The sequence below is a fragment of the Triturus cristatus genome, chromosome 7 (genome assembly GCF_964204655.1).
Source record: "Triturus cristatus chromosome 7, aTriCri1.1, whole genome shotgun sequence".
NCBI lineage: Eukaryota > Metazoa > Chordata > Amphibia > Caudata > Salamandridae > Triturus > Triturus cristatus.
Window position 1 is genome coordinate 599,960,275 of NC_140590.1, and position 25,451 is coordinate 599,985,725.

At 40.5% G+C, this 25,451-nt stretch overlaps 1 protein-coding gene across 2 annotated transcripts in view; it reads left to right on the top strand.

The window, feature by feature from the left end:
- Window positions 1–12,137: 12,137 nt before the first annotated feature.
- HLF (HLF transcription factor, PAR bZIP family member) overlaps window positions 12,138–25,451 on the top strand; it is a 311,511-nt gene continuing 298,197 nt past the window's right edge. For both annotated transcript variants that reach the window (XM_085617163.1, XM_085617164.1), the window contains exons 1-2: window positions 12,138–12,416; window positions 22,799–23,116. In XM_085617163.1, coding sequence (XP_085473289.1) covers window positions 12,167–12,416; window positions 22,799–23,116 — 568 coding nt within the window. In that variant the 5' untranslated portion in view covers window positions 12,138–12,166. The remainder of the gene's footprint in view (window positions 12,417–22,798; window positions 23,117–25,451) is intronic.

The window sequence follows — 25,451 nt, forward strand, 5'->3', positions numbered from 1 at the left end:
AGCCCATGAAGAAGAGGACACTCGAAACGCGTCGGCAAAAGCGGAAAGCTGCATTACTCACCTGCATGCAATAACGTGTCCATACCTGATGTGATTAAAGGCTGGTAACCTTGTACGAGTTCGTGTGCGTCTTCATGTGAGCGACCAGTGTTGAAAATATATATATATGTATATATATTACCTACTGGCCAGTAGGTAGTTATAGTTAGGACCTATTTGCCATAGGAAATCCGCAACATTCTATTCCCAATAAGTCTGGCGGCGGTTGATGAATCCTCGTGAAATTTTCCAAACTTTTGGCCAGCTCCGCTCCGCTCCTACCCTGAAAATATCGTGGTGATTCGTCAAGCGGGGGCCGAGAAAAAAGGGGGTCCCAAAACGCGTTTTCCCCATGCAATTTCCCATAGGATCTGTTGTCGCAGCTACAGCCCGAACCGCTGAACGGAATGACACCAAATTTGGCAAAGAGGTAGTCCTCAGTTCGGACTCGTGCCTTTTGCATATATGGTGTGAATCCGTTCAGTAGTTCCTGAGAAAATTAGAGTTAAAAGTACATAAATATCTATGGCCGCTGAGGATCCGCGGACCGTACCTGCACCGTAAGCGCACCCTCCCCGAACCAAGCGCGCACCCTCCCGATCACGTGCTGAATGCTAATTGGCTGTCGAGTGTCTCTCTACATTCGAAACCAGGAACTGTTGGCGGCCATTTTCTGCCTCGGTAGAAGCGAGGCTGAAGAAGCGAGGGGAATAAGTGTGTAAAACATATAAAGGGGGCAGAGTGGAAATACTCTGACCCTCTAGAGGTGCTTAGGGGGTCCCCCTGGGGCCCCCTTTTTTTTTTTTTTAAACGGCGAAATGCGCACATGGTGCGCGTATCATATCGCGTTGGGTGCACGGATTCTCACGCGTTGGGTGCGCCGATCCACGGCAATGTTTTTTGAAAAAAGACAAGAAATCATTTGTTGTATGACTACTTTCTACACTGAAAGGTAGGGTGTATATTTCTGTTTTTTAAAGGTATGATTCTTATTGGTTAACAAAAACAGATTGTAAGGAACATTATATATGATATGCTGTATACTTCCTGTCTTGTTTAGTAACATTGTGTGCTGAACTTGTGACCTGTGAGCTCAGTGCAGTGTTCCATGACCTGTTTCTATGGTAACAGGCAGAAGGCAGATTGGGGGGAGGGTGAAATGTATTTCAGTTGGAAAGGGTTGAAATGTTTAACCAATAGAAATGTGTGTTTGCTTTTGAGTTTATGTGTGAAGGATTGTGATTTGATGTTTACATGTATATGTGTGGAAAATGAAAGGGAAACTTTTCCATCCTTTGCTTTTGCTGAGAGGTGCACAGTGCAGAGATTCTGTAAAAGAAAATATGGTGAGTGACTGATATACTTCTTAATCTACAAAAGAACTTGAAAGATGAGTTATTTAATTGTGAGGGGATGTATGTAGACTATTTTGATTTTAATCAGACTAATGTATTTCTCCTGCTAAAGTGTAGGGAGTACTTTTTTCTCTACAATCTTATTGACAGTGTGTGTGCATGTAGAAACCATTCTGTGATAAGCATTTGTGTTTTTCATGTGTTTGCAGACAGATAACTGTGTTGTTTTTATATTTTGGTAGAATTAGAAACCAGTCATTGTTTATGAATTTGTGAAATGAGTTATGTTATGTTTCTATACTAAAATGTAGTACTACTTCTAGATGAAGAAATGTGTTTTGGTATAGTGCAAGGGATAGTGTTGTTTGTCTAGACTCACACAGTGAGTCTGTGTGCATTTGGGAACCACTGTGAGAGAAGCATTTGGTAACATTGTGTATTTGCTGACAGATAACTGTTTTAACTTGTCATGTTGTGAAGTTTTAGTAGCATTAGAAGACAGTTATGGCTTATGATTTGATTAAATGAGTCAGGCTTTGACAGAAAAGTGCAGTCCTGAAATATGTAGATTGTGTGCAGTTCCGTGACCAGTTGCACTGTAGTGAATGAGTTTTGGTAAACTCCTAGGGATAGTGGTGCTTGTCTAGAATCACAGTGTGAGTTAGTTGTATTTGGGATCAGTGTGAGAGAAGCATTTGGTGACATCATGTATTTGCTGACAAATAACTTTTTTAAAACCTGTCATGTTGTGAAGTTTTAGTAGCATTAGAATCCAGTCTTTGCTTATGCGTTGATTAAATGAGTCATGCTTTGACACTGATGTGCTGTACTTAAATATGTAGATTGTGTTCAGTACCATTAACTCTTCTAGACTAGTGAATGAGTTTGGTAAACTCCTAGGATAGTGTTGATTGTCTAAAATCACACTGTGAGTCTGTGTGCATTTGGGAACCACTGTGAGAGAAGCCTTTGGTAACATCATGTATTTGCTGACAAATAACTTTTTTAAAACCTGTCATGTTGTGAAGTTTTAGTAGGATTAGAATCCAGTCTTTGCTTATGCGTTTATTAAATGAGTCATGCTTTGACACTGATGTGCTGTACTTAAATATGTAGATTGTGTTCAGTACCATTAACTCTTCTAGACTAGTGAATGAGTTTGGTAAACTCCTAGGATAGTGTTGATTGTCTAAAATCACACTGTGAGTCTGTGTGCATTTGGGAACCACTGTGAGAGAAGCATTTGGTAACATCATGTATTTGCTGACAGATAACTATTTTAAAACCTGTCATGTTGTCAAGTTTTAGTAGCATTAGAAGCCAGTCATTGCTTATGCGTTGATTAAATGAGTCAGGCATTGACACTAAAGTGCAGTCGTGAAATATGTAGATTGTGTGCAGTTCCCTTACCACTTCCACTGTAGTGAATGAGTTTTGGTAAACTCCTAGGTATAGTGGTTGTTGTCTAGAATCACACTGTGAGTCTGTGTGCATTTGGGAAGCACTGTGAGAGAAGCATTTGATAACATCGTGTATTTGCTGACAGATAACTGTTTTAAAACCGGTCATGTTGTCAAGTTTTAGTAGCATTAGAAGCCAGTCTTGGCTTATGCTTTGATTAAATGAGTCAGGCGTTGACACAAAAGTGCAGTCCTGAAATATGAAGATTGTGTGCAGTTACCTTACCACTTTCACAGTAGTGAATGATTTTTGGTAAACTCCTAGGTATAGTGGTTGTTGTCTAGAGTCACACTGTGAGTCTGTGTGCATTTGGGAACCACTGTGAGAGAAGCATTTGGTAACATCGTGTATTTGCTGACAGATAACTATTTTAAAACCTGTCATGTTGTCAAGTTTTAGTAGCATTAGAAGCCAGTCATTGCTTATGCGTTGATTAAATGAGTCAGGCATTGACACTAAAGTGCAGTCGTGAAATATGTAGATTGTGTGCAGTTCCCTTACCACTTCCACTGTAGTGAATGAGTTTTGGTAAGCTGCTAGGGATAGTGTTGTTTGTCTAGAATCACACTGTGAGTCTGTGTGCATTTGGGAACCACTGTGAGAGAAGTGTTTGGTAACATCGTGTATTTGCTGACAGATAACTGTTTTAAAACATGTCATGTTGTCAAGGTTTAGTAGCATTAGAAGACAGTTATGGCTTATGCTTTCATTAAATGAGTCAGGCATTGACAGTAAATTACAGTTGTGAAATATGTAGATTGTGTGCAGTTCCCTTACCACTTGCACTGTAGTGAATGCGTTTTGGTAAACTCCTAAGGATAGTGGTGCTTGTCTAGAATCACACTGTGAGTTAGTGTGTATTTGGGATCACTGTGAGAGAAGCATTTGGTAACATCATGTATTTGCTGACAGATAACTGTTTTAAAACCTGTCATGTTGTGAAGTTTTAGTAGCATTAGAATCCAGTCTTTGCTTATGCTTTGATTAAATGAGTCATGCTTTGACACTGATGTGCTGTACTTAAATATGTAGATTGTGTGCAGTACCATTAACTCTTCCAGACTAGTGAATGAGTTTTGGTAAACTCCTAGGATAGTGTTGCTTGTCTAAAATCACACTGTGAGTCTGTGTGCATTTGGGTAAGGATTGTGAGAGAAGCATTTGGTAACATTGTGTATTTGCTGACAGATAACTGTTTTAAAACCGGTCATGTTGTCAAGTTTATTAGCATTAGAAGCCAGTCTTTGCTTATGCTTTGATTAAATGAGTCAGGCTTTGACACAAAAGTGCAGTCCTGAAATATGAAGATTGTGTGCAGTTCCCTTACCACTTCCACAGTAGTGAATGATTTTTGGTAAACTCCTGGGTATAGTGGTTGTTGTCTAGAATCACACTGTGAGTCTGTGTACATTTGGGAACCACTGTGAGAGAAGCATTTGGTAACATCGTGTATTTGCTGACAGATAACTATTTTAAAACCTGTCATGTTGTCAAGGTTTAGTAGCAGTAGAAGCTAGTCATTGCTTATGCGTTGATTAAATGAGTCAGGCATTGACACTAAAGTGCAGTCGTGAAATATGTAGATTGTGTCCAGTTCCCTTACCACTTCCACAGTAGTGAATGATTTTTGGTAAACTCCTAGGTATAGTGGTTGTTGTCTAGAATCACACTGTGAGTCTGTGTGCATTTGGGAAGCACTGTGAGAGAAGCATTTGGTAACATCGTGTATTTTTTAGCAGATAACTCTTTTAAAACCGGTCATGTTGTCAAGTTTTAGTAGCATTAGAAGGTAGTCTTTGCTTATGCATTGATAAAATGAGTCAGGGATTGACACTAAGGTGCAGTACCATGTACTATTCTGTTCACTGTGGCAGAACTGAAAATGTAAACGTTTTACCTAAGCACTGTCCTAGAAGTAGTCTGATTATTTAGTCAGTTTCTAAGTACCAAATAGATTGCTTCAAATGTCTATGCTGTGTGCATGTAGTGTTCTAACATACTATATACTTGTCTTTTACACCTTCAATTCCCTAGTCAGTATCCATACACTTCCAGGAAACACCCTGTCACTTCCTTTGCAGTCCTATAGAGACCCATTCAACAGCATGTACTAATCCATTCACTGTGCCAAAACCCAAACACTTATAAATTCACCAAGACACTCTCTTTCCAGTACTCTAATGATTCAGTCACTGCCTAAGTATTCATGCACTGAGCCAGGTCTTAGCACATGGACTTCTTCAAACCCCTATCCACTATGCATGCAGTCCTCTAACTACCTACACACTTGTCTTTCACACCTTCAATTCCCCAGTCAGTTTCCATTCACTTCCAGCAAACACCCTGTCACTCCCGTTGCACTCCTCTAGTGACCCATTCAGCATCATGTACTAATCCATTCACTGCGCCAAAACCCAACCACTTATAAATTCACCCAAGCACACTCCTTGCAGTACTCTAATCATTCAGTCAGTACCCAAGTACTCATCCAGTGACCCAGGCCTTAGTATATGGACTGCTTCAAACCCCTATCCACTATGCATGCAGTCCTCTAACCACCTACACAATTGTCTTTCACACCTTCAATTCCCCAGTCAGTTTCCATTCACTTCCAGCAAACACCCTGTCACTCCCTTTGCAGTCCTCTAGTGACCCATTCAGCACCATGTACTAATCCATTCACTGTGCTAAAACCCAAACACTTATAAATTCACCAAGATACTATCTTTGCAGTACTCTAATCATTCACTCAGTGCCTAAGAATTCATGCACTGAGCCAGGCCTTAGCACATGGACTGCTTCAAACCCCTATGCACTATGCATGCAGTCTTCTAACCACCTAGACACTTGTCTTTCACACTTTCAATTTCCTAGTCAGTATCCATACAGTCCAGCACTTGTCACTGCCTTTGCACTTCTCTAGTGACCCATTCAGTACCAAGTACTAATCCATTCCCTGTGCGAAAAGCCTAGCACTTATAAATTCACCTAGGCACTCTCCTTGCTGTACTCTAATCATTCAGTCAGTACCCAAGTAGTCATGCAGTGAGTCAGGCCTTAGCACATGGACTGCTTTAAATGCCTATGCAGTATGGATGCAGTCCTCTAATCACCTACACAGTTGTGTTTCACACCTTCAATTCCCTAGTTAGTATTCATACTCTTCTAGCAAACACCCTGTCACTCACCCAGTGTGTCTCCTTATAGTACTGTAATCATTTAGTCAGTTAGCATGTAGAGTTTTAGTGAGGTAGGTTTTAGGGCATGAACTGCTTCAAAGTAGTATGCACTATGCGTGTAGTGTTTTAACCATCGTCACACTTGTGGTTCAGGGACATAGTTTCTTAGTCAGTATTTATATAAAATGTGTTTGTACAGTAATGGAATAGTATAATTTTGAAAGTTATTAATATACATTTATTTGTGATTCTTTTTTACAGATATAGAATAGGAGTGTTTCTCATCTGTTTGCACTCTTCTCATGCAAGATTGTTCAGATGAAGGGTCCTTGGGTGTTTCATCATACTTGCCGTGTCGTACGAGTATTTCTTGTTAGGATCCCCTCGTGAGAGAACTCTTTTGCAAATCTTGCACGTGATCAAGGTGGCATTGGTCTTTGTTTGCCCCTTGGGAAAAGTAAAACATTTCCTCACCACTGAAGAAAAACGTTTTGGGCGTGGTGCCTACTGCAAAAAAATGTCCTCAGATTCTGTAAATATTGTAAAGCGGCAACATTTACAGTTTTTGTAAGTTAAACTTAAAAAAATTTGTTAGCTGTATGCATTTTACATATCTGTGATTTGTTTCTTGTGGTATTTTGTTGAGAATACCATGTTGGTTTTTTTTTAACAATCTTTCTGATTTTCCAGGTCTGTCGTCGACATCCATGGTCCCCACAGGAGTGTTCCGCCTTGTTGTTTTGTATTATTGTTGTTACATTTTGTTTATTAGTTTATCGCTCATATATATGTTAATAAAAAAATAAAGTTTGAAAATAGTTTATCGTTTACATATTTATGATTATAAAAAATAAAGTTTGAAAAAAAAATTAATAACGTTTTTGGTTGTTCTCTTAACTGCTGTGTGACTCTTTCTTGTTCTTATTACTGTTATTTGATGGAGTCGGCCATGGTGTTAAATTTTGGGGCACTTATCGCTGGAATACTGGTGATATCTGCAGTTTGCACCAACTTCTGAATAGTGTGTTAGATTTATCTCAACTTTACTTCCGTTAAAGTGCTGATAATGAAATGGAGACTAGCCGTTCTCGTGCAAAAAGACACGAGGTGCACCTTTCCAATTTATTCTAAATACTAACATCCTGTATTGAATTGCACTGAGGGATTGGCTGCACTTACAGTGTACACACAAAATCTATTAAGAAATCTCATTGTATTTATATTGATTGGGAATAGTGCGTCAGGTGCTGGATCTTGACGAGATACACTGCTCAGTTCGTATATTGTTCTGCACACGAAAAAAATCACATCACAACTTTCACAGCAATTGCAATGCGAAACAAATTCCGGCGATAGGACACGTTAGCACCAGGGATTTTACACCTGCTTTCTGCTGGTGTTAAGCAGGACAACTACCTGCACCATGAAAGGGAACACAGCCAAGAGCCACACCAGGACACCCACAGGTGCCATAGAGTCAATGAGCATGATGAAGGGATACCCATGAGGGCCAGAAGACTCATCTCAACAACTCCAGGACCGCCAATGCCCCCCAAGCCCACATCTTTGTAAGTGTGTCCCTGTGGTCATTGTCTTAGCATCATAGACACAAGCCCTGCAACATCACAGTGTGCGGTCACCTTAGCGTTGGCAGTGAGCCTGGACGTGTAGCTACGCGCGCATCCTCCTGCATGCACAACTGGCGTGTGCTAGTCTGGGGTTCACAGGTCAGTGCAGGGGTGTGCCTATCCGGCAAGGGGAACGGGGTGTCTCGGACATGTCTGTGTACAGGAAGTGCGGTAAGTGTGTCTCTGTGTTCTGGTGTGGCCTGCTACAAGAGCCGCAGCAGTCGATGTTGTAAAGTGGCACGCACCACCTCCAAACGGCACTGTGATGGTGTAGTTGGAATGTAGCAGGACATGCGCAAATAGGCATTACAATGGTGTGCACGAGATACAACAGCCTACCGTACAAAAGTGTGGGGGCTCGTGGGAGGGAGGAGCAGCCGTTTGGCAACATAACACAAAGTGAACTCGACCATGTGCCACATGCTGGGCGTCTCATCCATGATGACCACGGTCGCATACATCCCACAACACCAACGACTGGCCTTTGTACACATCCTGTATGAATGCAGCGTGGTTTTCACTTCTATGCTCGTTCAGTGGTGTGATGTTGGTGGGTTGTGTGACTTGTGCTCCTTGTTGGTGTGTTTCATTTTGGCCATTGTTAGTCTATATGTGTGCCATTCTGCCCATTCCCCCCCTTCCCCCACTCCCTGCTTCTTCCTCTTCCTAGTGCTGTTGTGTCTATAATTTTGTTGCTGCACACATAAATACATGTAAAGAATAAATTAGAATAGTTCCTTGATTCTTTTAGGTTTCAAAACTTCTCTATTGGTTTCTTTTTAATTTTCCATATGAACCGTTTTTTTAATATTCAACAACACATAGAAGTCAGAAGTGCAACGTATTCTATCAACACACTTTCTAGAACATTCTACAACACGTGCAGGTTAAAAGTTCATCAATTTTTTTAAACTTAACGATATTTTTTTGCAACATTTTCTTGAACATTTAACGAAACGTGCAGGTTAAAAGTTGACGATTGTTTTAAGTTCGAACAGTGCCTTCCAAATGCAAATTGCAGGTGTGGTTGAGCTGAGCAAATTTTATCCTATGATATGTACTCCACGTTGAAACTGCTTTTTCTTAACCAATCACAAAGATGCTTTTCCACAGAACTAATGTGCACCCTACTTTTAAAAAAGTATGCTTTTCATGATATCTTTAGAGATAAGTTATAGATGGGAATTAGCATTTAAAAAACCTTTAAAATTCACTGAAAAAAACATAGGTTTCATGCACGTTATAGTTAGGAATTGGCATTTAAAAAACCTTTGAAATTCGCTGAAAAAACCATAGGTTTCTGGCACGTTATAGTTAGGAATTAGCATTTAAAAAACCTTAGAAATTCACTGAAAAAACCATAGGTTTCAGGGGCGTTATAGTTAGCTGGACATTTCCCTCGTACAAAACCCTAGAAATTCCCCTGTTATAGTTAGTTCAGCTAACTATAACTCGCGCCCCCGCAATGCACTGCTGATGTCGTCACAAATTACATCACTCATGACATGGTCAGTGACATCACTGATGACATCACTGATGACATCTCAAATGACATCACTGATGACATCATCCATTGAGTATGTGTTTCTGAACAGTTTTAATATGTTTAATATATATAGGGAAAGGCCTGTTGAAAAATAAGTGGGTGTACAAGTGTGTGAATGGATGATTTTCTAGGTACGTAACTGACTCTATAAGTGAGTCATTAAATGTATCTTACTGCAGACTAGTGACTAAACTGTGTAAATGGCTGTATGTGTCTGTGTGTTGGTGTATAAGTGGCTGCATGGTTTTGTGAATAGCTATATGAGTGTCTATATGGGTTATTGATTGGTTGTCTGAGTGTTTGTGTGGGTAGGGTGTGTGTGAATCTGTGCCTAGATGTGTGAGTGGGTGATTCAGTGGGTGCATGGTTTTAAGAGTACATCTGTGATGGACTGTATGGTTGGGTGAGTGTATGTATGGGTGTGTTAGTGATTGAATGTATATTTCAGTTGTACATGTGTCAGTAACTACATATGTGAAACGCAGTGTTTATGTGTGTAAGAGTATATAACTATCTATATGTGACAGTGTGTGATTTTGGGAGTGGCTTTATGCGCCATAGTGCAAGGATATCTGTGTCATGTGCTGTTTGTTTTTCTGCAGGAAGACACAGAATTTGTTAGTATTTTTATGAGTACGTGAACTTGAGTGTGTTTAACTGTACAGGTGAGTAAATTGGACTGTGATTAATTATTTGCATGACTGACTAGATGTGTCAGTATCTCAATGGATGATTGGCGGTGTGTGCGTGTCTATATAGGTGTATAAATGCACAGAGTGACTGTAAGTATGATTGACTGTACAGGTGAGTGAGTGGACATGTATGTAGACCTAAAAGTCAATGAGTGGGTGTGTAGTTATTGGTATTGGAGTATCTATGGTTGTCAAAATGGCCGTTTGAAATTTTGAGTCTGTGTATCAAAGGTTATATTAGGGTGTGAGAAGATGCACTTATTTATCACATGGATGACATCATCAGTGATGTAATCAGTGATGTCATTTGAGATGTCATCAGTGATGTCATCAGTGACGTCACTGACCATGTCATGAGTGATGTAATATGTGACGTCATCAGCAGTGCATTGCGGGGGCGCGAGTTATAGTTAGCTGAACTAACTATAACAGGGGAATTTCTAGGGTTTTGTATGAGGGAAATGTCCAGCTAACTATAACGCCCCTGAAACCTATGGTTTTTTCAGTGACTTTCTAAGGTTTTTTAAATGCTAATTCCTAACTATAACGTGCCTGAAACCTATGGTTTTTTCAGTGAATATATATATATATAAACCTTTGCCATGCATATGCCTTTACCATTCATACTTTTACAACAAAATTTGTTGTAAACGCATGTGTGGTAAAGGCATAACCATTGTGAAAAAATGTGTGGTAATAGTAATTCGTGGTAATGCCATTTGTGTTGTAACAGCTGCGTCGTAGCTGCATGCATTATAACGGAAGATGTGCTTCTGTCATACATTCCACTGGCACACCTGTGCTTGGTCATCCAAAATGATCACCAATTCAGGCAATTCAAAACACCTGAGAGACACTGACTGTGAACTGTTGGCTAACAGATTATGGTGAGACAATTCATCAAAAACTGCTATCCCTGCACAAAAACTGAATAGTCATGTGCTGCTGACTTACCTATGGGTCCCAAAACACTATGAAGCTGCCCCGCTGCAACATAGTGAGCCTGTACCTGAGCTTTAACTTTTACGACTTCCATGTTTTCATTCTGTAGAGGACCCCTTAAAAGCCATAGCCTGAAGAGTTGCTTAGTCTGCATTGCGCGCACTGCATCGCAAGATGCGATGCAGTGCACGCAAAGGAATTCATTTTATTTATTTAAATGTGTACTTACCTCCGTTCATCCATATTCCGGTGTTTACATTTCCCCACCCTGCCCCTCCCCCGCCCCACCTCACCGCCCCACGGAACTCCTTCCACGGACCGCTACTGACTCTTATTAATTAAAAAACCACCACACCAAGGATAGAAGTGGTTGTGGAAGGATTACGATGTTACTATGGAATATCAGGAATAAAGTACCCCATACAGTACGTTATAACGCTATTACAAGTCACCTTGGAGTCCATTACTTTATAAAATAACTCAATCTTTTGCCTTGTTCCTCTATATGGAAGTCCTTGGGGACTTTCAGTCTCCTTATAATGTGTGGCAGGGGGTACTTTATTGTATATATTTTTTATCATTAACATTATTATTAATTTAGATAAAATTAATGCTGATTATGATGTTAGTAATAATAATAAGAAGAAGAACAACAACAATAGTAATGTTAATAATTGTTTTATGAGCTAATTGCTACTTTTTTACCTCTCTGAATTTCTAGGACTCGGAGTTCCAGGACCCCATAAAATAACTCAGCCTTTGGCCTCATTCCTCTATATGGTCAGGATACTTGTCAGTGACGTTCATTGTCTTTTTAATGTACTGCTGGGGGCATGTTATCTCATATATTTGTTATTATTAACATTATAATGATTGATAAAATGCATTATTGTCACTATTATTAACAACAATAATAATTGCTATAATAATGTAATATTAATATTCGTTTCAGGCTCTCGTTGATAGTCCTCTACCTCTTTATGCAGTGTTTGCTTTCTTTAACACGTTTCTGGCTGTCGTTTAATGAATTACTGCGGAAATGAACCTTTTGGTCTCCAGGCGTCCATTCATATTGTTCTTATTTAAGACGTGTTAATCCGCCTTGCTCACTCTCTACGTATGGTAAACGCGCCAGGGGGACTGCACTCATCTGGGTGTCTCAGAAGGCAAGCTCGGCCAGAATAAGCACTGAGGCGGTGACATGAAACACATTCTTAGTCGTGGAGTCAGAGAGCCGGGAGCAGTGACTGCGGGCAGCGCCCCCTCTGCTCTCCCGTGGAAGGGCTGGACCTGGCTCTGACATCACCCCTGTCAGTGGCTGCACATGGACAGGCGAATGATCGGGCCAGCAGAGAGAGTGCAGCTGTCTGCGGACGGAGGAAGGAAGCAGCCGTGCAGCAGCCTGCCAACGAGCTCAGGTCCTCTCTACCGCTCCCACATTGTCTCCGCCGGGTCAGAGATGGAGAAGATGCCCCGACCGCTCTCGCTGAGCCAAGCCTTCTTGCCTCCTACCTACGGAGTCCTGAAATCTCTTCTGGAGAACCCCATGAAGCTGCCTTTGCATCAGGAAGTCGGTAAAGTGGCTGCTTTTATTCTCTGAGTGCTTTTAACTGATTTGCTGTGAAGAAACAGTCTGTTCACATGCACACCTCTCAAGTATTTTTTTACACAGGCTAACCCTGTGAACGTCGCCCATGCTGACTGTGTTTTTAAACTTTTGAAATAGAAAGGGCAAAAAAAAAGTCAAGAGGAATTTAAATTGTGCCTGTACTTTATTTCACTATGAAATACGGCCTGCTATGTGTGGAGTGAAATGGTTATTATATGGATAGTAGAGTTCACTGTACACATGTGCACCCTAAGTGGACAATTAAGGCACTTTGGCACACCTCACATCAATTAGCCATCCATTATCCAATCATTTCATATGCCAAATAAAATGTATTTTGAAGTAGATAATAAACTAGTCTTTCAATCTAGAAAACATTCCTTAACGTTTTAATAAATGTCAGGGTGTGATGAAGGGAGACATGGTTGTTTTTTAATTGGAATTATTTTCTTCAACGTATCTGTAAATAAGGCTTTGAAATCCATATCACCAGATACACTGATATAATTTTACATCAACGATGCGCACCTTGCTATGTGGAGATTTGTTGACTAGATGTTTAATGATGAATTAAATGTGTAATTATGAGATGTTTATTGTAATTATGTTTTTGTAATCTTTTATGATTGTATTGTATAACAATCGAATAAAGCTGTTCTTTGACTTTGACTAGATGTTTATATTTTTAAGTAGGAGAAAACAGTGGTGTTCGCTTATCTACTTTTTTCTAACACTTTAGGCCTGCGTTCTACACTGGCTCAGGCTTACCTGCTGTTTTTGTTTTTCTTGGTCGTAGTTTACTGTTTCTACGCAAAAAAGCTATGTTTTCATAAAAAAAGTTTTCAGATGCTCGGAAACTAGGAAAACGTTGGGTCCCTATCTGCACTTCTTAGAGCTCCCCAATACACTGTAAATTCCAATGTATGTCCATATGGTTGTTTTTGTTACGTTCTTTGCACATAGAACGGTTGAACTTCACTTTTATAAAATACTGAAACAGGTTTACTGAAATGTTATAGTAAATACAGAAGCTGAGTGTCGGAGCTCCAGACAGCCAAGAGTGGTGTACAATATACCCAGGGCCAGGCTCATTCTTTTTAAAGCACCGCAAATTTAAAGCGATAATCTGGTCTATATGTGTAAGTGTGCTGAGCCTGGCGGTGCTGCTTTAGTGCTTGAACAGCAGTGTATAAGGCACATCAATACAGCGCACTGCCTGAGAGTTTGGAAACCCAGGGCAGCAATACAAAAAAAACATCTTAGTAGGGAGAAAACGCTCAATAACATCTCATTTTGTCAGAAAATAGTACTTGGCAGACGAGTATTCATCAGAGCGTTTACTACCATTTTAGACTGAAGTTTCCGAATTCAACCTTGTTTATTTATTTCCTCTTTATTCATTAAATGTCACCTGCCACCGATGTTAATGGTGGTAAAAAGAACAAGGCTGTTTCGTGCAACCTCACGACTTGCACCAAGGTGCATACAGGTAGCAGTTGTTTTGCGCATAGGATTTGTACCAAGGGACACACTCTGGTACGATTTCCTATATGAAAGCTGCCTCAAAACTGGAAGCTGCGTGAAATGTGTGCTTTCACTTGAAGTACGTATATACCGCTTTTTTATCCTACATAAACCACTACTTGTCCCCTTGTATGTGCTTGGTTTCACTGGGGACTCGGTTTTGACGCAAAACACGCCCCTCCCTGTGCATACATTAGCGGGAGGGGTGGGGGGGGGAGGGGGTCTTAGTGGCACAAATTGGTTTTGACGCTGCATCTGGGTCAATTTTTCACACTAAAACCTTTCATGCAGGGAAGCTGGTTGGTGGTGATATGCATAATGCAAACACCCATGCAAACATTTACTAAGGCAGGGCCTAAGGTATCACTTATATATACCATTAATGTTCCTTTTATAGTAGGTGTGCCTTCTAGAATCAAACATCGCCTTCTGTGAAACCTGGGGCGCTATTTGTCTTTAATTTAAGAATATCATTATTTATTGAAAAACAAAAAGACATTTCACAATTTAAGCGCAATGTTTTCTTTTTTTAAATGTTTTAATTTTTGCAAGGCAGTGATGCATCTGCTTAAATATATGGCAGAGTGCGAAATCACGAAATATGTTCTGAGAAATCGAAGTCTACTCCGCTACGTCCTCATTCACACACATACATAGATACACACACACACACACAACGCTTAAGCAAATTAAAAAATCTCTTATGATGTTGAAAACCTCCCAGAACTACTTCAGACTGGAGATCTGAGTGCCTTCAATCTGTCTTGCCAAGCTTCTTTGTGTCACATTGGTCATAATGTGACATCTACAAGAAACTAACTTACCCTCTTTCTTTAATTTGGTCGCTTGCGCACTCAAGTAAGTTGTGTGTTACCTACTATTTACATTGAATTATGAATAGCATTGCTGTTTGAAAAGCTACAACATATACTTCAGTGGTGCACGAAAGCGCCTCCTCCAATCTGGCATAGTAAAAATGTCTCATTTAGTTGCCCCGTAAAAGACTTTGCTTACCACGTAATAGGTTGTTTTGAGAATTCCAAAAGTCTCTTGATCTACTTTGTTCCCACTTGTAGTCTACTGCCATCCCCTCATTCACATACATACAGAGGTGACTCTTGACCAGTTCACTAGATTACTTATATTGCCAAGAAGCACAAAGCTCTCTATATGACTTGGGCCTGAGTGCCTTCTATATGACATGGCAAAGTCCTGCATGCAATATTGTTTGTGATGGGAATCACAAATTACCCTCTTATGCGTTCACTCACTCACTAAATTGCTCACCCAGTCAGCCACTCACTGTCTCACCAACTCATTGGCTTACAGGTTCGCTTTTTCAATAGTGCACTCAGTGGCATCCTCACTCATTCACAAGCCACACTCAGATGAATGCGATGAGCATTTTCCTAAGTTCTCTGGGATTTCCTCCTCCACCAATAAATATGAGTCCAACAGGGTGAAGAGAACCTTTTAAAATAAATGAGTCAGTGCACTGATGCAAACCCCTTATTTACATTATGTTATTTTGTTACGTTATGTCTTGTCATTAGGATAGATATTTCTATACCGCTCTGTAATAAATCAAGTTATTGGTAGAGGGGAGTGAAAGCCCCACCCAGGAAACAACCAAAATCCTTTTTAGGGTGAACCAAAACAAGTCACTAAATTAACCTGGGCTTAACCCTCTGGTAGCTAGCTCAAAGAAATTTGGCTTAACTTAGAGGTAATGTGTAAAGTATTTCTGCAGCACACAAACAGTAATACAACACGACAAAATAAACATTTCCAGCTAATTAAGAAAAATAGAAAATGTTAATAAATAATATGATACCAGAACAATAATCCAATCAGTAGAACCAGAGATATACAATTTCAAACATTTAGGTAAAAATAGCTCTTAGAAGCACAAAGCACCACATGTGGTTGTCTGGTCACACTGGACCGGGACAATGCCGTAAGCTTAGGTTGACCGCAGTGGAGCGCAGGCCAGATACAGAGACCAGGTTAGTCCCACTTAGAATATACCTTATGTCCTTGATGCAAGGGATTACATTGCACTTCATCGCTTCCACTGAGGACCTGCGAGGGCTGCAATGCGAAGTCCTATGCTGAATTGTGTTGCTCTGCATTTGTTCCGATGAGGCCACAAATCGGGAGCTTTAATGTGAGGTCCTACGTCGAGTTGCGTTGCTCTGTGTCGGTTCTGATTAACCTACAGTTAGGCAGGGAGTGATGCCAGCCAATGGTCCAGGAACTGGGGGGCACCTTTCGGGCATCAGGACTCACTCCAGGTAGAGGCCTGCAGCAGGGTTTCAGGCAGGCCTAATTGCGGGTCCACAGCAGGTCCAGTTGCAGCAGGCCAGATGGGCAGTTGCAAGAGGGTCTCTTGAAGTTGTTCTGTCTGTGTAGTTCAAACAGAGGGTCAGGCAACTGACCCTCGGAGTCACCTGAGTTAGCCTGGTTTGAAGGTAAGCGGATCCAGTCTTCCTTCTCAGACAGCAAAGCAGTCCTCAAGCAGCAAGGCAGTCTTCTAGTGGCAGGGCAGTCCTTCTTCTCTAATGTCCACAGGTCCAGGAGTGTACAGATGAGTTGCTCAGTTGCTCAAGAGGTCCAATGTTTATACCTGACGGCAGTCTTTCTGTGTAGGGGAACTCCTTGTCCTACCCACACATCTAGTTCTGAAATGTTTGTCTCATCCCCTGTCAGGGCTTCAAGACATCTGGGATGACAATAGGCTGGCATCAGGTTCTTTTGTGTGTACTGGAGGCAAGCTCTTTGAAGTTACGTGGAACAGGGTACAGCTCCGCCCTAGCCATCTTGGCAGAATGTCTTACACTGTCCACCCACATCTAGTCCCCTTTGGGTGACTATCTGGGAGGAATTTACAAACCCCAAGAGCAGAGCCATTTACAGTCATATCACCCAGGGCACAGGCAGAAGTCACAAATGGTTAGGGCAAGAAAATGCCAACTTTCTAATGGTGGCATTTTCAGAATTGTGACTTATAATCCTACTGTAGCATTAAAGAGGATTTAAAATTACATTTTATTTGAATCCAAACTGTGTATTTGTATCTGTTACCAATCCAAAGTTAGCACTTATTTAATGCAATAAGGTAACCCAGTGTTAGCCTTTGGGAGAGATATGCCTTACAGTAGGGAAAAACAAATTCAGGAGCTTTTCATTACCAGGACATGTAAAGTTTAAATCTATAAGTCCTACTTTTTAATACTATGCCTATGGGCTTCTAGGGCCTACTTTAGGAGAGGCTTATAAGTATTAAAAAGGAAGGTTTAGGTCTGGCAAATGTTAATTTTGGAAGGTTGAAATGGCAGTTTCAAACTGCACCACAGGCTGCAGTGGAGGTCTGGGAAGTGTTTAAAAAAGGCTACTGTAGTGGATGGCACAAGGAGTGCTCCAAGCTCACTCACCTTACAGGCCCTGGGTACATGTTGTACCATTTAATTGAGACTTACAAGTAAATTAAATGTGCACAATAGGTGTAGACAGTTTTACCATATTTTAGGGAGAAAGCACAAGCACATTAGCACTGGCTAGCAGTAGTAAAGTGACCAGAGTCCAAAAGCCAACAAAAATAATTCTGAAAACAGAAGAAGTAAGGACAAACATTTTGGGGACTAAGACGCCAAGGATGTCAGGTCTAACGTGCTCCTTCTCCTTGGATTTTCTCCTCCTCCAGTAAATCCAAGCTCTGCAGGGTGAATAGAACATTTTGCATATTAGAAGTTTCTCAGTACATTGATGCAAACCTCTTATTTGCATTATTGTGTTATGTTATTGAGATATTTGTATAGTGCTCATTCTGCCATTAGTATGGCCTCACAGCACTTTTAATCTGCTACCCTCCTGAATGAGAATTATTCCAGTAGGAACTCATTGTACTTAAAATAGATTGACAAACTCCCCAGGGAGGCTCCAGCATCCAGTGAGTCTTCAAGATGGATTTGTGAGCTATTAAGCAGTTATTTTCAGTAATGTGCACCAGGGGGAAATTCAGTTCTGAATGTTCTCAGTTCCTTTCAGATACATTCTGGAGCTTGTGCTGTAGAGGCTTAGCATCCAATAATCTTCCCTTGGCTTGTGAGAGGGGTGGATTATCAAGCTGTCACCATGCCAGTGTGCCAGCACAGCACACGTTCCACAACGTGAATGGCACAGGGGCACAGAGAACGCATGTGTGAGATGCTCGCACCATTATGTATTGTAGAACTGTATCTATTATTAAGGGATTTATACAGCGCATAGCTGCCCCAGTGGCGGGGCGTCCCAGCGCTACCCAGGAGAACAAGTGTAGAGACTACTCCAACTGACACAGACTAGAATTACGCAGGGAAAAGCCAGGTCTTCACGGCCTTGCGAAATAGCATATGATTTTGCAAACCTCTAATGGAAGTCTGAAGGGAATTCCACTAAAGGACTGCCTGGACTTTGAAAGAACGCCCACCAGCTCTAACTCTTTGAAAACGAGGAGTACAGACAAGGCCCGAGTTAGCGGAGCGAAGGGGGCGATTCGGGATATACTGGACAAGCATGTCATCCAGGATAGGAGGGCCTTGTTTTGCCAGAATTTTATGAGCCATACACAAGGACTTAAACTGAATTCTTTTGTCTATAGGCAACCAGTGCAGTTTGGGTAAAAGATTAGACACCAAGCAAAATTTAGGCAGTGCGCAAACAACGCCCGAGCAGCCGCATTTTGAATGCGTTGAAGGCGGGAGATACACGATTTATTGGCCCCCAGATAAAGGGAATTGCCATAGTCCAACCTGGACAGAATTGTGGCCTGGAGAATAGTTTGGTGGATCTCTGGATCAAAGTATCCAAGCAGGGGCTTCAACCCCCTCAGGGGTCCAAAACAGACCCCTGCAAGGACTTTGGACTGTGTATCGAAGGAAAGGTCCCTGTCTATCTAGAAGCCTAAATTCTTGACCGCCTCTTTAGGCAGTGGCGCTGGCTTAAGTTGGTCCGGCTATCTAGCACTGTCAATGATCAACACTAAATCCTTTGTGCCTAGTGATAATTCACCTCATAGTGCATGCTGAATGTACGTATACTATGTTACTTTTAGAGCTAGTACTATTTCATGATACACAAACTGCCAATAGTCATAAATAAATATAAACATCAACCATCAACTGCGGTTACCAGCACCGCCTGCCTTCTTTACTCATTGATCCCTTTTAATCACAGGGGATAACCTTGCGTTATGATGGCTAATTACAAATCCACCAAAATGAAATATAACAATCAGATGGCATGTTTTTAAGTATGCAAATCAAAAAAGGGGGTCACTGTTCCTAAGTGATACAAAGAGGACGTCTAGGTTCTAGACAGGATGTCAAGACTGTTTCTTGTTGCCCTAACACAGAAGTGTGAGGGCAACAGGAAACAGTCTTGTTGACTGTCCCGTATATATCTTGTCCAGAACCTAGACGCCCTCTTTGTATCTGCTAGGAACAGTGCCCCCCTTTTTGATCCCTGTGTGAGGGCAACAAGAAACAGCTGTTGACTGTCCCCTATATCCTGTCCAGAACATAGACGTCCTCTTTGTATCTCTTAGGAACAGTGACCCCCTTTTTTGGTTTGATTATAATCTCGGAGCACAGGCTTAGGCCATTTATCAGCTCCTAGTCCTTACTCCCCCTTCTTCTTTGATAATATATGTTTTTAGTATGCACAGCCTAAAAACTGGTGTTTGTAGCTTCCCAGTTTAAAAGACTGTCCTAAACGATTCTGCAAACTACATAGTAATTTATGTGCATTACTGGTAGCACTGAATAGAGTGAGAAGCATAAGAAGATGCTTTGGAGTCTCTTACTAGTTTGTTCCACACAATATAGCCAATGTGATATTTTCCAATGCTTGCTATCTTGCAAAATATGACCCTGAATGAAAATATGCACTGAGAATTTATCATCTGTAGTACTTGAAAACAAAAACATCTGTTACCCTAAGTGGAATTCAAAATGTTCCCAAAGTTGTCATTATAAATTAGAGAATGAAAAAAATAGGTGAGGTTAAAAGTCCGGGACTTCACCTTTAGTCATCAATATTTACAAAATTCATGAGGCTAACAAATGTCAAACCCAGTCAAATTGTTGTATACACCCTAATTAACACATGTAAAATAAAGTCTGCAAATGTAGTGTGGAATATATGTTGTCATTCTGTTAAGTCTGCAAAGATTTGGTCTGGAAGATACACACGCTATTCTTTTTGTAAATTATAAGCCCACAAAATGTGGTTTGAAGGGAAATCTTGCAGTCAAAAATTGTGCCAGAAAAAAATGAAAATATTTTACTATTTTAGGCTGTGCTAATTTTGAACAACTGCGTGGGTGGAATAAGAATATACAGACCCCCATACAAAATAGCAATTCTGGGCATTTAGTGCTAACAATTGAATTGGATCAAAATGTTGTCACACATAAATCTGTTCACTATATTTAATTCTGTGCGCTAAATTGGCTGGCTATTTTGCGGACAAAAACATTGCTCTAGCAAAAAAATGTAAAATCACAATTTCACGTAATGTCAAATTGTAAAATGCTGACAATTGCCTAGGTCGAATAAATATGTGAATACCCCTACAAATAAACAATTCTGGGCATTTGTATTTAATCAAAAAGTAGTTACTGTCAGGAAAACGCTTACTTACTCAATAGTCATAGGAAAGTATTTTCATTATATTTATCCATATGTGCTAAATAATGAAACTTTACAGACCCAAAACTCAATAACCAAGCTTTTTTTGAAGTCCAACAATATTTCATCATATTTGGGTCCATGAAAAATATATGCATGTATAAGACTCTGCTAGAGAGCAGATCTGCACAACAATTTGTTTTAATAGCAGCAGGTAGTTTGTTTCCGGCTCGAGCCTAGAGCTATTGGCAATACAGTTTATTCAACTTCAAAAGCCCATTCCCGCGGTTCTTAAACTGGGGTCCATGAGTGTTTAGAAAACGAAATCTTTTAGCAGATTATTAAAGTATATGCATATAAAAAAAATGTAAAATGTAAAGTTCTCAACGTTCTCTGTAAATATGTAATTTTTGTATTTGAGGGATACATACTTGTTTCTGTATTTGTCTGTATTGTTTTATTGGCCTAGGATTGGGCTTCTGGTTTCCAGTAGTGATTCGTTGGAGGCCCGCAGAAGTCAAAAGGTTAAGAACCACTGGCTATTCTTCAACTGTTAGAAAAAGGATTTGGCCCAGAACTACTATACAATGCTGTCATGTTTAGTCCTTCAAAGACAATAATTTCTTTTATTTTTGCAATTTATACAGTGGGAGCAAGACCTAAATGGGTGGCAGCGCTTTCCATAAGAATAGTTGCAATACATAAGAACAGTTGCATTATATGAACACTTCAGCAGTGATGCATTACATTTACTATGGACAAGTTTTGTTTGAAAAGATATGTTTAAAAAAGAGTGCCAGTTCATATGGCTAGGAATCTTTGAGATGAGGGCTTCCAGGAATATAGTACGCTTTACATAAGAGCAGTTACATTATACAACCACTTTAGCAATGTTGCATTACATTTACCATGGACAAGTTTCATGTAAAAAGATACGTTTGGGTAAGAGTGGCTGTTCACACGGCCCGACATCTGTGAGATGAGGGCTTTCATGCATATAGAATGCCCCTTTGCTTGTTAGTAATCACCCATCCTGTGTAGCCATTCCCACTTCTGGCCAGTTTCTTACCAGGTTCCCCTTCTATCTTATTCAGAAGTAAGGTAATTCCAGCAGAGGTCTAGCAGAGATCCAAGGAATCACGTCAATTTAAGCAGATCTATAACAAGGATAGTATTTTGCAGTCACAAGGCATTCTTAATCAGCTGAGGTGAAGAAGTGGCAGTGATAGGTTTTTTTTCTACCAACATAGTAGCCACCTATAGACAACTTATCTCACTTTGCAGGGGACTGTCTAGTTATTTGAAAGGCCTGTAGAGTCAATCTTGATGTGAGATGGCAGTGGAGCTGACTTTAACCTGGAAGGCCGTGGGTCTCCCCCAAAGGGCAAACAGAGATGCAATAAATGACTCAGAGAAGGTATAAATGCCATTCCATGGAATGGAATAAAACACACCTCCAGCGTGGCAGCCTACCACTTTGCCACTGCTCCATCACACCTCTTGTAACACCAGGGAGATCTGCAGCACAGCCCTGCCACTGCTGGAGACCAGAGAGGACCATCCCCAATTCCAAACTAGAGAAACAGTTGCTGAGGGGCACCACTGTACCCCCGGTATTCCAGCCTCGCTGCCCGGCATATGTCTAAACACACTGAACCATTACATGCACCAGATACCACAGCCCCACCCAATAGTACAAATCTTCCTACAGGTTTAAGGGGCCTTCTGTTTTGGGTTTTTTGGAGGACTTTTATGTCTCTTTTTTGGGTGAATTGATCAAAAACACACAATATCTCTTTTCAGAAATAAATGATATTATAATGCACCAGGCCATGGCCTTATTTAGAACTTTGTAAATGTGGGTCATCTGAAAGAATGTGGCAGATATCTGGTCCATTGTATTGAGAGTTTATTGAAGCCAATGCTATGCTGAATATGGCGATTGGGACATGCGCTGCTTTTTGACAGACATCCTGCATCAAAAACAATGTTGTCGGTTTTCATTTCCTATCTTGATTACCATAAATTTAAAGGTTGGTCAGGTGGTAATAAAAAGAATTAACTTTTGCTCCCAAAATGTATATGTTCTAGACGTAGTAACTCAGGAATGAACCTTTTTGTGACAGTGAATTGATACGTCTACTTTTGCTTCTAGACAAAGAAAAGAAATTAGATGATGACGGCAATGCAGGCACAGTCCCACAGTCAGCTTTCTTGGGTCCAACATTATGGGACAAGACTCTGCCATACGATGGGGACACTTTCCAGTTGGAATACATGGACCTGGAAGAATTTCTCTCTGAAAACGGCATTCCCCCAAGCCAGTCCCCACACAACCATATCCCACACCAGCCAGTTCTCCAGCAGCCGCCTGTAAATTCTCCTGCTGTAATGGACTTGAGTGGCAGAGCATCCACATCTCTTCTCCAAGGCATGGTTTCTCAAACTTGCATGCACAACCCGGTTAGAACAGGTAAGATTCCCACAAATTCCCTGGGTGGGTAAGTCTTTCATGAATTCATCTGTGATTGCTTTTTTGATGTGATCAGAGCGTATTTTATCAAATGATAAATCTTAAGGTGCACAAAAAGTTACTTTTCTTGCAAATCACGAATGGGCTCGCGTTTGATATGTTCAAGGTCTGCACAATATTGACCAACTGTAAATTTATCATATGTTCTTAAAGATACTCATTGAATTCACAAGATGATCTAAAATTAGTAGTTGATAAGGATAATCAACTGTGTATCTTGTGTTAAGTGAAGATAGTGCAAGGCACAAAACTTAGGTGAAGATGTACTAAGCTTTTTTGTGTTCACAAATGAAGCAATTCGGAAAATCGACACATTTGTTTTGGCAGAAAAGCATTTGGTATGTAAGCATTTGTAAAAAAATCTCTGAGGGCAATAGGGAGAGAGGACCTTTGGCTCACACCCGAGGAGTCATGCCCCTTATCCTCCAAAAAATCTCTGGCAAAAACCCTGGAGGATCATAATCTGATCCAGATTTTCAGATCAGTGCATAGTCCCAACCTGACCTCGGTATTCCTCGAAGTTAAAAATGGCTATAGCTTCGAGCCTGCATTAGAACTGATCCACCCGGTCATTGCCAAGAAATTATACATGCAATTCAGGCATGGCTCCCTCCCGCTATTTGCAAGAACGAATAAGTGGGTTGGTTCAAGTAGCCAAACCTGCCCTGGGTGTGGTGATCAAGAAGAATCAGAGGTTCATGTTATATTTTTCTGTGCAGCCTATAAAATCCCCCGTCGAAAATGGATTATCCAGTTGGTAAAAAACATGGGGGTTAGGAACTATAGAGATTTGTTCAGGCTGCTGAAGTATGACTCTTCTCCCCTATTTGTCACAGTGATTGCTAAATTCCTATTCTCAATGTGGTTAACCAGGAGACGTTTACTATTACATTAAGGTAAACCTTGTGATACTATCCATCCTAAACTTAGTGCTCTTTTAGTCCATGTTTGTATGTTTTTATATATACATTTTCAATTATGCACTAGCTCCTTTGTATTTATTGTATATGTTTTATGTTTTTTTGTGTTCATGAACTTTTATGGCTGACAGCCGAAATAAAGTTTTTCTGACTGACTGACTGATTTGGTATGTAATAATCTCAAACTGTTATTCGGTAACATGGGACTGAATTGCAATTTGGTTTTGCAACCAAATATTGATTAGGGACCTGGAAGGGGTCTCCCCTCCAAATACTTATTTGGAATGATATGTATTAATGTTTTGCATCTGAATTCCAGTTGCAAAACATTAATATTTTACTAACTACAAGCATGTACAGTGGCGCCTGGTAGGGAATGGTGGTGGGAGGGAGGGGGAAGGGGGGTAGAAAAAAGTAAAGAAAGAAAAAAGAAAAGAAAACTTACCTGGTGGTCGCTGTCGCCAGCCACCGCCTCTCCTCCAGCAGGAAGCACACAGCATCCCAGAATCCCCTGACCAATCACCACACTGCCTTACAGCAGCGTTGTAGTTGGTGTGAACGCCTTTGTTCGGCACTCAGAGAAGGACTGGGAGGATGAGCATGTTCTCCACGTAGGCAGTACAATACAGCCCGTGGAGAACATGCAAAGTGTATCATAAAACAAATTCTCTTGGCTAGATTTGCTCATTCACAACCTCTCATACTATGCTGTCCATATATTCACACACATCCTCATAATACTCTTAAGATGGGAACCATCAGTCAATTATTAAAATCTGTTTAGTAATACGTTTAATGAAAAAACAGTTGTATAATTATATATAAAAAACAAATCATTTAAAAAAGATAACATATTGTTAAGAACAATCTCAAATACTCTTAGAATGTTATCACCAAGGCTTTAAAAAGAGAGACAATAAACATGACAAATATTAGTCATCACAGTTGTTAATTCAAATGAATCAATGTCACATAAGCCTGTACATTTTGTAATACATATACTTCAGAGGTCCTCGAATTTAACAATGCAAAGCAAGGAAAGCCTTGAGGCGTTTCGGTGGAAGAAATATTGTAGATCCACCTTCTTCAGGACAATAGAAATCTTAGTATCCCTCTAAACAATAAAATATTTGCCTTATAGTTCTGATCCTCCAGTCAGGATTCAGGTCATAGATTAAATTAAATCCCACTTAGATTTACACAGAGTTTATGTAATAATTGCTAGGGCTCAATTGTCCCCTGCTGTGGTACTTGAACGTTTTTTTCCAATTAGTTTCCAGATTCCAATGAGTAAATTGTTTAATAGGTTCAGGAGAATATAAGAAACCTATGTCATAAAGTCATAGTCCTATTGC